This window comes from Apiospora kogelbergensis (genome assembly GCF_038363985.1).
Source record: "Apiospora kogelbergensis strain CBS 113332 chromosome Unknown utg000005l_segment0_segment0, whole genome shotgun sequence".
NCBI lineage: Eukaryota > Fungi > Ascomycota > Sordariomycetes > Amphisphaeriales > Apiosporaceae > Apiospora > Apiospora kogelbergensis.
Window position 1 is genome coordinate 1,961,787 of NW_027117422.1, and position 15,062 is coordinate 1,976,848.

Sequence of the window (15,062 nt, forward strand, 5' to 3'; positions counted from 1 at the left end):
TTATGCGTTGACCTCAGCAAACCAACTCCTCAACAGCCCAGCCAATGCAGCTGGCAAGTCTTGCAAATCGTGCACAATGAGGTAGTACTGGAACGGGAAGGTATCCAGGAAAGCCTCGGTCTTGATGCCGACCGTGTTGCCGAGCTCGTCCTTGACCCACTTGACCGACCTCAAGTTGAGGACACCACCGCTGGAAACCTTGTTCTGCACCGCCGCCCCGGGCTGTGACGGGGGCTGCGTCTTCGATCTCGCGTCGTCCATGATGATGAAGACGATCATGATGCGCTCCTCCATGGCCTCGCGGAGCAGCCGGCGGATCTCGTCGTGCTCCTGCGAAGGGGTCAGGCCGTCCGAGAGGATGAGCGCGAGCTGCCAGAGGTCCTCGCCGCCGCGGCCCGGGTTCTGGAGCCGCGCGGCCCGGAACCGGGAGATGGTGTCACGGACGAGCCCCACGATATCCGTGTGGTCCTGCTGGAAGCGGAAGCGCTGCAGCACCTTGGCGCCGGCATCATGCGACGCGAACGGCTCCGTGAAGTCGTGCGCCATGAACGTGTGCCCGCCGAAGCCCAACACACCGACCTGGCCCACCTCGAGCAATGTCAGGGCACGCGACACCATGACGAACGACTCGAGCGCCAGCTGGCCCGACGCCGACTCGCCCATTGACTTGGAGTCGTCGACGCAGAGGAGGATCTGGTACGAGCGCTTGGTCGGAATGGCTCGGCGCATCCAGATCTTGTCTCGCTTGTACGAAGACGCGATGTAGGGGATGATGCGCTTGATGTTGAGCCGCTTGCCCGTGCGGTACGAACCAGAGAGCTTGGTCGATTGGGATGGCGTGAGAATCAGACGCAGTTGAGATGTGAGAGCCAGAGACAGTGGGTTGGTCTTGGCTTGGAAGTCGGTCCATTGCTTCATGGCCTCGTCAAAGTCGCGGAGGTCTGAGACTGGCTCGCTGATGTGAGTGGACGACAATTGCACAGAGGTCTCGTCGACGGATTCTTCGTCTTGGTCTTCGCGCTCGGCTCCGTCCATTGGCGGTGTAACTTCACGATCGTAGGCTCCCTTGCGGGTAGATACTCCGGTTCGACCTTCCTCGCGCTGCGACTCTGCCTTGTCTTGTGCCTCAAGCGGTTCCGAGATATCCATCTTGTCAGCATCGTTGGCATCTGCGGTCTGCTCCTCATCCTCTGGCATGACCCGGCTTTCGGGATCCTCGTTCTCGTCGTCAATTGCCATGGTATCGTCAAAGGGACGTGATTCCTCCTCAGTCGTAGTTCCAATGGCTTGAGTGTCTGCTGCCATTTCATCATTCTGCAGATGCTGGAATTCCTTAGGGGCCATTTCGTCGTTATTCTCCTCGGCAATGTCCTTGAATTCTTCGGCTTGCGCTTGCTTGATCTCACGTTGTTGTCGGTGCCATTTCTCAAGAGCATCGCCCAGAGCCTTGAAGGGCTGATCGACAGCGGAATCCTGGAGGTCGTCTCCCTCGGACTGAGCAGGCTGTTCTTGCGATCTGGCGACATTGCCCTTGTCGCCGGTGGACGTATCTTGATCGGCTGCGCTCTCACCCATTTCACCACTCTCGCGTTGAGCCGTGTTGTCCTGGGCTGTATCTTGGTCCTCATTCTGATTAGCATCCTGGTCTTGACCACCGTTGATAACGTCACTGGGCGCGACGTTGTCATTGTTGGGGTTTTGCTGATCGTAAGTGGGCTTCTCCTTGTCTTCGCGCTCTTCGGGTTGTTCTTCTGCGTTCTCGCCCATCTCCTCATCAGCCTCGCCTTCCACGTCGTCGGCCTCCGATTTGTCGGCCGCATCTTCGTCCTCCTTTTGCTCATCTGCAGGCGCAGTTGCATCTGCAGCATCGCCATCCTCGCTTCCCATGTCGCTGTCATCTGCCTTGTCTTCAGCCTTCTCATCCGTGTCTTTCTCCTCAACGTCGGAAAGCTCGTCGAGATTATCGTCACCGATAGACGACATGTCGTCCTCACCGTCCTTGTCGAGGTCCATGTCGTCGGGCAACGCAAGGGCATCCTGCTCCTCAACATTCTGGTCTTGTCGGTTCGGCTCCTCGAACTGAACATCCTCCTCTTGCTCGGCACCAAGCTCTTCCTCTTCCTCGGCATCTTGTTCGCCTTCGCCACCTTCCTCTTCTGCCTTATTCTTGTCCTTATCAGCTTTGTCGTCAGCAGCGGTCTGTTCGTCCTTTTTCTGCTTTCCGTTGGTGTTCTTGCCTTCCTGCTCCTTCTCGGCGTCATCCTCTTTCTCACCATCCCACATCTTCTCATCGACAGTATTCGGGTCCAGGTCGTCGACCTCACCGGTTTCTTCGTCCATCTCATCATCTTCGTCTTCATCTCCGGATTTAGACTCCTTGTCGTCGTCGTCTTCGCCAGCGACACTGCCCATTTCGCCCTCGAGCTCTCCGTCGGCCATATCAACAGCATCCTTCTCGTCCTCGATCTCTTCTTGCTTGGGCTCCTGGTTCTTCTCCTGTGCCAATTCGGACAGGTCTTCGTCGGGCTGGATGTCCTTGCTGATATCCTCGGCACCCTCTCCTTCTCCAAGGCCGGTGCCACTTTCCATCTTGCCAGCACCTTCAGCCTTCTCATCTGACTGCTCCTGCGGTGTGCAGAAACCTTGTCCTGCTAGCTGCACGAAATTCTTGCTCAGACTGTACGCGATGTGAGAAGTGCTGAGATTGAGTTTGCCGTAAGTCGTGACAGCTTGCTGACATATTGTGCTATATTGCTTGACGATGGGATAGGAGGCAGCCAGTAATGATCTGGCCAGCTGGTTCACGTGGGCGTCCTCGAGATTGAGCTGAAGCAAGATAGAAAGGGCGCGCTCCAGAGTCGTCTGTATCTTCTCCAGGTGGAGGGACTTCAGCGAAGCGGCCATCGCATCGTCGGATATTGTCAGCCAAGCCGATTCTTCGGTTGATGTAGGAATCTTAGCCACCGCTTTGTTGAACTGCTCGACGGCAACCAGCATACTGTCGGTTAGATTCTTCACGGCAGGCAGCAGAGACTTCTCGAGCGACTGCTTCTTATCATGGGCCTGAAGTGGCTGCTCATCGATGTCTGTCCATAATTGGATCTGCTCAAAGATGAAAGCAAGATCGGGGCGCGCTTTCCCTAGGTCTGCCATGCTCTGTTTAATCTCCACCAAGCAGCTGGCAATTGCACGCTCAGCCTTGAGGTCAGTATCGGATAGAAGATGTTGAGGAAGAGACTCCTTAGGCTTATCCGCAGCTACGGTTGTGAGTGCTGCGCGCCACGACTTCAGCTTATCCATGACTTGGTTGTTATCAATACTACCGAGCTTAGCATGGATTTGGACAAGCTGCACAGCGACATCGAGAATCTGGATTGCCCATGTGACTGCAGTGGAGACGTTGGTAGTCTTGGATTGCTTCTGGAGACCATCGTCGCTCAAGGCCACAATGCTCTCAACTTGCTGGACAGTAGAAGTGAGTCTATCCAGTCGCCGATAGGCTGTTGCGAGCGTGGTACGTTGCGCCAATATAACGTGCAGCATTCCCTCGACAAACCCAGTGCTTCTGCTGATTTCGGCACCTGTCAAATCCTCCGAGTGAGTCTGAGAAGCGCTTCTGACCCGTGGCATCAGATCCAGGAGTTTATGGAAATAGTACTCAGCGCTGACGCTCCCCTCGCCCGCGTATGGCTCTAGTTTCGACAGGATCATTGCCATGGAATCCTGCTTGGCGAGCGCATCCGTGCCGAGGTTGTAATGGAAACCCATCTCTCGGAGGTCACTCAGGACACCTGCGAATAGCTTACGCTTCCGAGTCTTGAGATGCTTGACCAACCTCGTGTTCTCTTCGGTCAAGAACGGCGGTGTCTCCTTGCGAAGTTCAGCGGCTGACGACTCAAGCTCTGAGAGGAACGAGTTCAGTTCACTCGCAACGTTGACACTGTTAGATGGGGGGCTTCCCAGCTTGGTCATTATCTCAACAGTGCGGCCAGCGTTGGCAATGCGTTTATGGTCGACGGTCCATGACGGAATGCTTCGCTGGCAGAAGGCAAGCGCTTTATTGTCCACCTCAGCAGTCTGCATAGCAGCCTGCTGGTTGTCGAGGCTCTGCAGGGTCTCGTCCGGGAGACCTGCGTCGATGATTGCCTTCATTGGCTGCCCAAGCACGTCTCTGAACTTTCTGACCACCCTGAACAGCTTGTGATGCGACTTTCGTGCACTTTCCCGCAAAGCCGTGATGTTGGTGTCCTTCCAGCTGGCTAGGAGCAGAACATCCCTCATTTGCTTTTCTATAGGTGCTTTGCCTGACTTAATTGTCTCTTGCACAGATCGTTCAAAGCGGGAGTAGTAGGTAATGAAGTTCTGTACTGCGCGGTTGACTGCTGACATAGCCGGCCAGTCCTCGACTAATAGTGTAACCTGTTTCTGGAGCTGTTTGAGCAGACTCAATCGGCTTGCAAATTGACCGAGTTCAGCCGTTAAGAAGTAGGTCTCCAACGTCTTGAGCAGGCTGGCAGCATGCTGTTCAAGGTCGCTTCCTGCCTCGATCATCTCCAATGGCCCAGCAATGACAGCTTGGTAAGCGACAAACCACCAGGAGTTGGCGTCATCCTCGAACTTAGCGAGTTCCATATCGAACAACTTGCCCCAAGTAGAAAGCTCTAAGCGACGCCAGCTGATGAGGAGTTCGGTAAGCCTGTCGTATTGGAGAGGTACGCCGTAAATTTTGCTCGCCCAGCCTCCATTCTGCCACTCGTAGACAAAGCCATGGAGGCGCTCGACAGGAGTGATCAGTTTAGCCAGGGGCATCGAGTGAACTTGCTCTAGGACATCGTCGCATGCCATAACAACGTCTGCCAATGGTTGCAAGTGGCCAATCTCGTCTATATTTTGCAATTGACGGAAACGCGCCCGAGTATCATTGACCAAACTTACAAGTCTGCGGGCTTCAGGCAGGTTCTCGTTATTGTAGAAGTTGTAGTTTGCGGGGGTATCGCTGGCGTTGTAATCAGACAGTTTGTCATGCAGGGTTTGCATGGCAGGAGAGAGCAGGGTGCGGTCAGTCAATTCCGACTTCTTATCTCTGGAAGCCTCCCGAAGAGCAGAGCTCCAAAGGTTCTTGATGCTCTCAGCTGGGGTAAGCGGAATAAGGAAGATATGACGATGAAGCCTTGCTAGCTCAATGGCTAGAACTCGCGCATCACGGACCGGTGCTGGTTTGGCGTTGCCAGTAGATTCGTTGTCGGCATCGAAAGTTGGGAACAACTCATCGAACGCGGCTTGCTCGGCATCCTCTTCATCCTCAAAGCTTCCCCTTAAATCGGTACAAGCTCCTCTTCTCCTCTTCAGCTTTACGGTCGGCCTCAAGCTTGAGACTCCATTGGCCATAGCAGTAATGGACTGCCTCAAAGACTGCGTCACGTAATGAAGGACTGAGAGAGCTAGGCCCATCTACGGCAGCGCAAGTGGCAGCATATCTCAGGAGATCCATCCCTTGCGGCTTCGTTTCTCCCTTGAAAAATCCTCCTAGAGTACCGTTCATGAATGGTACATATTGGGATACAGACTGAGAAGCTGAGTCGGCATTGTTACCCATGAATGGTGATCCTTCACCCAAGGAAAGTCCTATATCCAGACAGTGAAGTATGTTGATGGCGGGTACACCCAAATCCTCATAGTGGTTAGACTTGGGCAACGTGAGTCGAGCCACAATCTGCGCGACGTTTTGGCGGATAACTTGCAATTGCTGAGTTGCGACTTCGGATCCAAAGCAGTGTTGGGAAAGCGCAGACAGGATATCAGCACCAAGAACAGCCTTGAGCACGCCATTGAACTCGCCTTGGATAGCACGATGTTCCGATAGTTGATCTTCGCTCGAGGTTGACCGGTAAATAGTCTCGGAGAGAGCAGGCTTGTCTCCGAGGACGCGGATCTCTTCCTCAATGAGATTCCCTCGGAGGTTGTTGGGCTGTCCAGTGAAGAAAGCTCCAAACCTCTTTACAGAGGACAACTGTGTGTCAAGGCTACTGATATGTTCCTCGTAGCTTTCCAAGTCGACAAGCGGCCGTAATTGGGGATCATACATCTTGTCAGGGATGTAGAGCTTTACCAACGCCAACGAGTATTGTAACCAAGCATTAGATAGAAGAGCTCGCTCCGTTCGCTTATCTTTCTTGGCCGCAAACAAAGAAACAAGAGAGGGGACAAAATGCTGTGTGACCATTACTGGAAGGTGACCATTGTCGCCGTATATTTGCATCGACCTCAGCGACTCAAAGTGCAATCCTTTTTCATCAAAGCCGACTTGGGCTTCTTGGAGATCTTCTGTTAGCTCCTGTTGCAAAGCCTCGAACGCTGCCGCGAAGTCGGGACCCAACGTAGTTACTGTACTTCTCATAAGCATCAGTAACACGTCACTTAGCTTGTCCAAGGAGTCACTAGTCACAGACTCGGAGTTCCTAGAGATCTGACGGGCCAGAACAGGGAGTTCTGCCTCTAGCATAGCTAAAGACTGGAGTGTCGCGGAATCGATATTGGCAATCTTTGAAGCAACATTGGCTGACAGGCTTTCGGTCCATGGGTGTGCAAGCTCGAATTTCTTCTCATCGGCGATTGGGCGCGAGGACTTTGTACCCATGAGATACCCGATCAGTTGCAAGGGCTTGGATGTAGGGGTGGCACTTTGCAGGCGCATTTGCGCAAGTATGGGTAGATCCGAAAGCACGACCATTTCGTCCACAGCTGGCAATGCCTTTTGTGCGACAAGAGACTCGAGTACAACGAGTTGACGGAGGTACTCAAACTCCTTAGAGAGATTAGGTGGAATGTACTCCTTCTCGTCAACGTTAGCGGCAAGCTTTTCGATTTCCGTGTCAAGGCTCTTGATAAGGTCATCGCAGTTCGGCTCGTCATTGCGCACAATGCCATAGACCTGGACCAGGGATGTCATGATTTGAGAGAGGTTCTTGGCAGACGCTCGAGTATTCCATTTGACCTTGTCGAACTTGGGCGCCAGTGACTCGATGCGCTCGATCATCTCACTGGTGGCGGCGTTGGTGATAGGGAGAGGTCTGTAAGCCTTCCACAACGACTCCATACTCAGGCCGGTATTCAACTTGAAGCCAGTTACGAAGCTCTCGTTCAAGCCTCTGAGTAAGTACGTAAGGAGGTCGTGCATGACACTGTCTTGTGTTTGGTTTATGTAGTTTGCCAGCGTGTCTGCACCTTGGCCAAGATGGGCTTGGAAACGCGCCTCGTCAAATTTCTCGAATGCCTGGGCTGACAGCAGGTGGAACGTTCGCCACCAGTACAGCATTATGCCACCGAGAACATGGGCTCGCTGCTCCCATGGGCCAGGGTTGTTGATTTGCATACACAAGAAACGTTCGAAGGCCTTAAGAGAGCCATCCAGGAACTTGTATGCGCCAACAGTGGTGTCTTTTGACACGGCCGCGATGCTTCCAGACAGAGAGGACCGCTGCAGGCGATTGAGTAGTGAAGGCTGTCGGCCTTGTGCTTGAAGCTCCTGCTCACGCAATTGCCTTTGGGCTCTGACCAGATTCAGAGATATTTCGTAGCATACACCCAACCACATTGGCAGCCCAATATCAGATCCATGGAGCAACGGTATGATGGTGGAGTTTTGCAAGGGGTGCCGAGGCTGAACAGACCCAAAGCCCATTTCGATAGAACCATCCAGAGAACCATGCAGCTTTTGGATAGCGGCATCGATCTCAGTTGTCGCTCGCGAGTCTGATGCCACGAACTGCTCAAGAGGCTCAAGACGTTGATCATAGGTGGTATGAGTGCTCTTGGAATAACTTGAAACCACGTCAGAATCTCTGTTAAGCATCCTGACCTTGGTTAACTCGCGATACTGTTCATATATAGCCATATCAGCCTTGGAAAGACTATCAGCGGCAATTTGACCAAATGGCAGTTTGTCTTCGCTAGCATCCAGCAAAAGAGCAGAGTCCAGGGTCTCGAAGCGTCGTAGGTTCGACTCGACTTGGGCCATTCGGTGGACATGGGCCGGTGTAGTAGCGTCGGCATGATCGAGGTAAATTTCAATGGCTCGGTTTCGCATCGCTCTTGAAAGCTCGCCGTATCGTGGGTCCATGGTCAAGAAAACCCTGAAGTCCGGGTGTGGTTCAATGATCCTGGGCTCTCCGTTAGGACCACAGTGCTCATTGATGATCAGGAAACCACCAGGCTCGAGTAGTGAATTCAATCTGTCCAGCACAGAAGCGCTGCAAAGATTCGCGTTATCCAAAACCAGCCATTCTCCCTTCTGCAAAGCTTTGACAATGATACCATCAAGCCACTCGAACGTAGGATCGCGGATGCCATTCTCTGCGGACAAAAGTGAGTGCGCCTTATTTACAAGATCGGCGAGCTCTGTGCCACTTTGAGTCTGGCTGCGGAGGGAATGGAGCTTCGACGTCAAGTATTGAGACACATCACCACGTTCATCTCGGCTTTCGAGGGCATTAAGCAAGTCGACAGCAGCTTGAGGGGAAGCCTGAGGGACCGTTTTGAGAACAGATTTGCGGACGACCTCTTCGAGTTCCTTCAAGGTTTGGTTGACTTCGCGGAGAGGATCATGCTGTTCAAAGCCACCAACAAGGTCCATGGCATCGACATCGGCATTCATAGGGAAAACCACCAGCGATTTGCCAACGAGAGATGCAACATGTTGTAGAAGTGTAGACTTGCCACTTCCCGATGGTCCAGCGAGGATGCATGGCAAGTTCTGCTTGATGCATATCAAGAGTGACTCGATCTCAGGCAGCCTGACAACTTCATCAATGCACGGAGACACTGAAAGCTGCACGAGGGGATCGCGCTGGAGAAGCGCAAGTCCCGTCTGCAGGACAGTAGAGTTTCTGTTGTGGTAGAGTTGATGGTCTTTCGGGACGGATTCGAATGCATTGGCAAAGAGCTTGTTCACGAATTGTCGGTCGTAAACACCACGGAAACGTTGGCGGATGACAATATCCAGGAAATCATCAACCTTAGCCGTGGAAAGTAAGGGGTCTTGGGATGTAAGCAGTTGAAGCCAGCGCAAAGTATCTCGTAAATTGAATTCCCAGGGAGCTCCTGAGGCACCGAATGATCTCCGTACAACAACTTCCTCGTCAAGGCTCGAGATGAAGGTGATCAATTTCTTGACAGTTTCAGTGGGAACATCAGGGTAATTGTGTTGTGCGATCATAAGCAAATCGGTCTCAGTGAAGACATCGGCATATACGACGATGAAACGGTTCACGAAGGAGCTCGGTAAGCCCTTTCGGCCGCCTCCTTGATGATGTGGGTTCTGTGCAGCGAAGAGTCGGAAGTTGGGGTGACGCTTGAAAGTTTGGTCAAGCTCTGAGATGTAAACCTCCCCTCGATGGTCAAGACAGGCGTTCAGACCCTCCAAGACGGATTGCGACGCAAGATTCATCTCGTCTAGAAGGACCCATTCACCACTTTGCATTGCACGCAAAAAGGGAGCGTCCCTCCATGCGAAGTGACCAGCTTCAGCACCTTCGACAGGCACATCGGTGCCGAACAGGTCCATTAGATCAGTTTGGTCTGACAAGTTGATGCGCGTCAGGGGTTGGCCGCAAGCGCGAGCCAAAGCGCTAACCAAAGTTGTCTTGCCCACTCCCGGGCTTCCTTCAAGGAGTATAGGCTTTTGCACCTGGAGTGCTCGAATGACCCTCATAGCATTCAGCTTTGTAGTTGGCGCATGAAGAGCGAATCCCGTCTCAAAGCCACCATCATTGGCAGCCCGGGCTATACTAAAGTCTCCAATGGTGAGCTTTTCAGCCTCTACTGAGAGCTCCAAGGGTGCTCTGTAGAGCGCGGTAGCGTCATGGCCAAGAAGTTCGGTGAGTTTATCCAAACACTGTTGGCGCTGGCCATCCATGCTTTTAGGGTCCATTGCAATCAACGCTGAGGGGTTGGCGCCTAGTGTATCGATGAAAACGGTAGCAGCTCCATGAATGACGGCAGATTCGGGACTGATATGGGTGGACTCGTTAATGAACCTTGCCCATACCAAAATGTCTCTGATGGAGAAAGCGGCTGTGGATGTTGAACGGAACTGCTGACCAAACCAATAGGAGAACTTGACAATGCTCTTGGCAAATTTCTGGCGTTTTGGGTTGAGTTTGGAAGAGACAATCTGCAGAACATCCTCATCGGCGGAAAGACCGGGTACCCAGATCTCCGTGAAACGGTTCCTCAATGCCGGGGAAAGCTCTTTCTTGCCAAAATCACCACCCGGGTTCATTGTGGCAAAGAACTGGAAACCCTCGGTAGCCTCGACAAACGAGTTGTCTATACCCTTCTCGGCCAAAAGCAAGGTCCGCGAAGGCTCCAGGACGGAGTTGAGTCTTTCCAAGACGGAGTCATCGGCGAGCGAAATCTCGTCCAGCAAGAAGTATTGGCCACTGCGCATCGCGTGAACCAGACTGCCATCTGACCACTCAAACAGAGCCTTGCTCTTGATTTCGGCAGCTTCGATCTTCTGGCGCATATCTTCAGGTATCCTTTCCAGTTGGCTCTTTTCGAGCGCATGATATTGTCGTTGAAGCTCGTCAAGATCATCCCTGACTTCATGTCCAAGCGTATGGAAAACTTGAACAAGGTCTTGTCTCAAAGTATCCGCGATAGCACCTCGGTTTCTCACAGGCCGTTGGGATCCGATCAAATCGCCGGTTTCCGTGTTTTGATGGGCATTGACGATATGCAGCTCCTTTCCTAGCGCTTCCGCGAGCAATTGGCAAACTGTTGTTTTACCGCAACCTGTCTCGCCCACCAGGAGTACAGGCTCGTTGTTTGAAAGGGCTTGCGCCACCAAGACATAAAGCCGTCGCATTGCCTGTGTCCAAACGACACCTTGGGCATTCTCAGCCGATTGAAGCTGGGTAAGATATGGAGACCTCCTTGCGCTATATAGCAGTTGGGGTTCGATCGAGGGCTTGTCCTTCTTCATCGTTCCATCATTGTTCTTGTTGTTGTGGAAAACGGTCTCAATCACATCCTTCACAGCTATTCGCTCTTCTTCGTTTCGTACACGTTCGGCGAGAAGCATAAAACCTTGGTTTGCCATCTCCTCTCTGGGCGTAGCGCCAGGTAGCGTTGGGACGCGAGTGTTTGCTCCGCGAAGCGCCCATCGAAACAGATCTCTCAGAGTTGCGAAACTATCCTTGTTCTCGAACAAGCGATTGGTCTGTCGAAGCCTTGACAACTCTTTATACACCTGGACGATTCTCTTGCAGTCCGATGGCGCCGTGTGTACGCTTCGCTTCTGCAGGATAGTCTCTAGCTCGTCTTCGGGGATATCGTCATAATGAAGTTCCAGGAAACGATTGCGGAAAGCACGAGATAAGACCTTACGTCCACCGTAGAGGCCTGGGGGATTCTGGGTGGCGAAGAGCATGAAGTTCTCATGGGGGGCGCACGATCTCTTGCGTTTCAGGGATGAGAAGTTCTCGGTTATCGTCAAGTAAGCGATTCAGAGCCTCGAGTACGTCAGTTGGCGCGAGGTTAAGCTCGTCCAGGACGATCCAGTGACCTTGACGGAGAGCCTGGACTAACAAGCCCTCCTGGAAGTGCAGTTTCCCATCGGCACCTGAGACATATGTACCAAGATACTCCTGAAGGTCAGTATGTTCGTGGTTGTTTATACGAACAAATTTATTACCACTGTAATTGGCCAGAAACTCAATCATACTGGTTTTTCCAGCTGACGTCGGACCTTGAATGAGGACTGGAAATCGCCGGGTCGATGTCGCGCGCACCAAATTCAGAAGATTTCTCTCAACTGACGGGGTGATGATATAATCTTCCCTTTCTCGAGGCACCTCTTCACCCTGGAGCAGCCAGTAGTGTCGATCCTTATTCTTGTTCTGGAATCGCACGTATTGCTTGCCGTCGCCGGGGTGTTTTGGTTGCTGAGACAGCAAGGATTTTGGGTTGCCACGATTCTCGAGCAAATGACGTCGGATCTCAGGCACTAAAATATCCTCTGAGTCCTTGCTTAGCAAGGTGAGAAAACCCATCGAGAAACCTTCGTACAGAGCGCGTCGCAGGCCGTACATAGGAGCAATATCGTTGACATAGGTAAGAACTCGCGTCAATGTTCTCAGGCTGAAATGGGGAACTTCGTTGGCCCCATCGACCAGGCGCTTCTCCTCTGCGAGGGCTTTGGTCTTGAGATACAAATTCGCAATGTCATCAGCAGCTTGGTCGTCTTTCGAGCTGTTGCTCTTCAAGTATGCTTTGATGATAGTGAGCAGATCCTTCTTATCTTTATCAGGACTACTGACGTAGAGTTCTGTGAATCGAGACCTAAGACCGAGTGGTAGATCTCGCTTTCCGATATCTGTGGCGGGATTCATAGCACCGAATATGCGAAACTCAGGGTGAGCAACAATTCGTTCGATCTCACCCGTCTCAGAGAGCAGTAGCGACGGCTCATCGCTCGGTCCAGAGGCGAAAAGATCCGCAATACTCTCCAGGGTGTCTGGCGATGCAAGGTTGATCTCATCAAGAAGAACCCAATCGCCATTTCTTGCCGCCTTGACGATATTGCCTTCCACAAAAGCAAAAGCGAAGGTTCCCGACCCGCCGGAAATCTGTATAGCAAATTGGTCCAGAGCGCGCGAAAATGCATCCCAACGTGGCTGCAGATTGAGTAGTGACTGCAACTTCGACTCCGTTTTGCGTCTCTTGGCCACCGGCCCGTCTTCAGCAGGCGGGTTGTCATTTGCCTGGGCTGACCGGCTCAGCAACTCGACTAGGATCTTGCTGAACATCTTCGGCGCCTCTCGCCAGAGTTTCAACACCTTTGGCCATTGTCCCTTGGCGATAAATTTGCCTATTTGCTCGATGTACTTCTGGTTCTTGGTAGCGGAAATACCTGTCGTGGCAAACAGATCCTCGAACTCTTCCTTCAGTGGTATCGCAAGAGTACGAACATTGACTGGTTTGAAGCCTCCTAGCAGATCCCCTACCTCGCTCTGCTGAGACAAGTTGACAGCCACCAGCTTGTGGCCCAGCAAGTCTGCAAGTTGCTGCACAACAGTAGTCTTTCCGATACCAGTCTCTCCCACGAGAAGAGTCGGTTCCCGAAGCTTGACTGCGACCGAGATCTGTTCGAGTACCCGCTTCGCGTGATTCGTGTTCGCAAAGGTCTTCTTGGTCTTAATGATCCTATTTGCTCGCGGCCTCTTGGTTAAAGAAACTCGGCCAACTTTGATGTCGCGCGGTGTTTCCTCGAACAGAGGAATATGTGCCTGCACGTAGTGTTCCCTCATTTGCGGTGCGACATGCATCTCTTCGGCAATGCTGCTCACGATTACCGCCCTTGCCTCCTGGCTAGGAATGGAACTACAGAAGCAGTCGGCGGCTTCCATAAACATGGAATATTTCGTCTCGTCGCTGATAGCTTCTTTACCGGTTTTGCTGCCGGAGGCAATCAGCAGCTGGCTCAAACGCCTACACCACTTTAGCAAATCTCGAGGAGTGACTGGACGGTCGGCAACAGTTCTGCCACCACCAGAAGCTCTAGATGGCAGAGTGCAGAGGCGATTGTAGACAGAGATAATCATAGGGGCGTATAATCGTAATAGTGGATACGTGCCGAGTACCATCTCCTGCAGCTCCGAAGGCTGCGGCATCCTAATGGCTACGGAATGCCAGAATCTCTGGCCAAGCAGTGTTGGAAGGCTTTCTTGACCATACATTCCTTTCGTAGTCCGGACGGTCGCAAAGAGACGGAAACCACTGGGTGCACGAATCGTCTCTCCACGACTGGGAATAAGGAGTTCACCTCGTTCTACGAGAGGTAGTAAAGTACTCATCACCTCATTAGGTGCACGGTCTAAATCTTCGATCAGTACCCAGCGTCCTTCGCGGACCGCCGTCGTAAGAACACCAGGCCGCCAAGAGAAGGAACCAGGTTTGGAGTCGGTCGAGTAGAGACCGATAAGCATCTTCGCATCCGTCTGTTCGTTGAGGTGTAGGGTGACCATACTGGACTCCATTCCGAGCTCACGCGCCAATTCGTGCACGGCGGACGTCTTTCCAGACCCCGCCAGACCATGGAGCATCACCGGTCCAAACTCTTGCAGACTCTGCGTCAGGCATTCCAAGTTGTTCAAGGTGGTTTCTGTAAGAACGAGTGAGGAAGAGGTTTGCGGCGGGCCTTGAGGCCGAGGAAGCAAAGTTGCGCCATAACGAACGACAAGTGGTGTCAAGCTTAGGGGTGGGAAGCGGTCGGTCTGGTTATCAGGAATGTCTTTCAATTCCTGTCGAAGATTTTCTATTTCTCTTGCTCTTTGCTTCTCACATAAGGACAAGAAAGTCAAGTCCAACTCCTGACCGTCAAAATCGGCAATGAGAGGCACCTGCTTCTCAGGGGTATTGGTGCTGTTGCTTCCTCTTTCCACCCGGGGAATATGTTCTTGAATGAGCGCCTCCAGTCGAGAGTCGGAAGCAGACATCAAAATGCAGAATATCCTTATCGCCAGGTATCTCACTGGCGGCTCGGGGCAGTTGAAGAGCGATTGCATCCATGAAGGCTCTACTATTTGCCGATAAGCTTTCTTGTCGAAATTTAGTAGTCGCCATACTGCAATGAGTGCAGGCGTAAGGGCAGATGCGGGCGACTGGTCAGTGGAAGGCAGGTTCAGGGACTTGACCCTGAAGGGCCGCGATCCAGGCTCCGTCGGCGCCGCCGAGGTCTCACTGAGATACTGTTCGAGGAAAACAGATAAGTAAGGAGCGAATGGGAGTATCCTCGCAAATGCATTGATAATTTGGTCCTCTTGGCCCTCTACCCGAGGCTTGAGGACCCATCGGGCGCAAATGTCGGCAAAAACTGTTTCGAAATAGACAAAAACTTGGCTCGTGAATTGGGGTATCAGCGCCGTCGCAGCAACGGCATCAAGGAAATTCGTGGGGTCGTGACTGCGGATGACTTGCAGTATTTCGGGCGGCAGATGCGTCATAAGCTGCTCGTCGGACAGCAGATATGCCCGGTTTGAGCTGACGTCTATGGTCGCCAT

General features: G+C 52.6%; 1 protein-coding gene across 1 annotated transcript; it reads right to left on the reverse strand.

The window, feature by feature from the left end:
* On the reverse strand, window positions 1-15,062 carry PG998_007233 (uncharacterized protein; the record flags this gene model as incomplete). Its single annotated transcript, XM_066874049.1, has 3 exons — window positions 1-5,294; window positions 5,356-11,413; window positions 11,454-15,062. The coding sequence occupies 3 exons, from the start codon at window positions 15,060-15,062 to the stop codon at window positions 1-3; spliced, it is 14,961 nt and encodes a 4,986-aa protein (XP_066729994.1).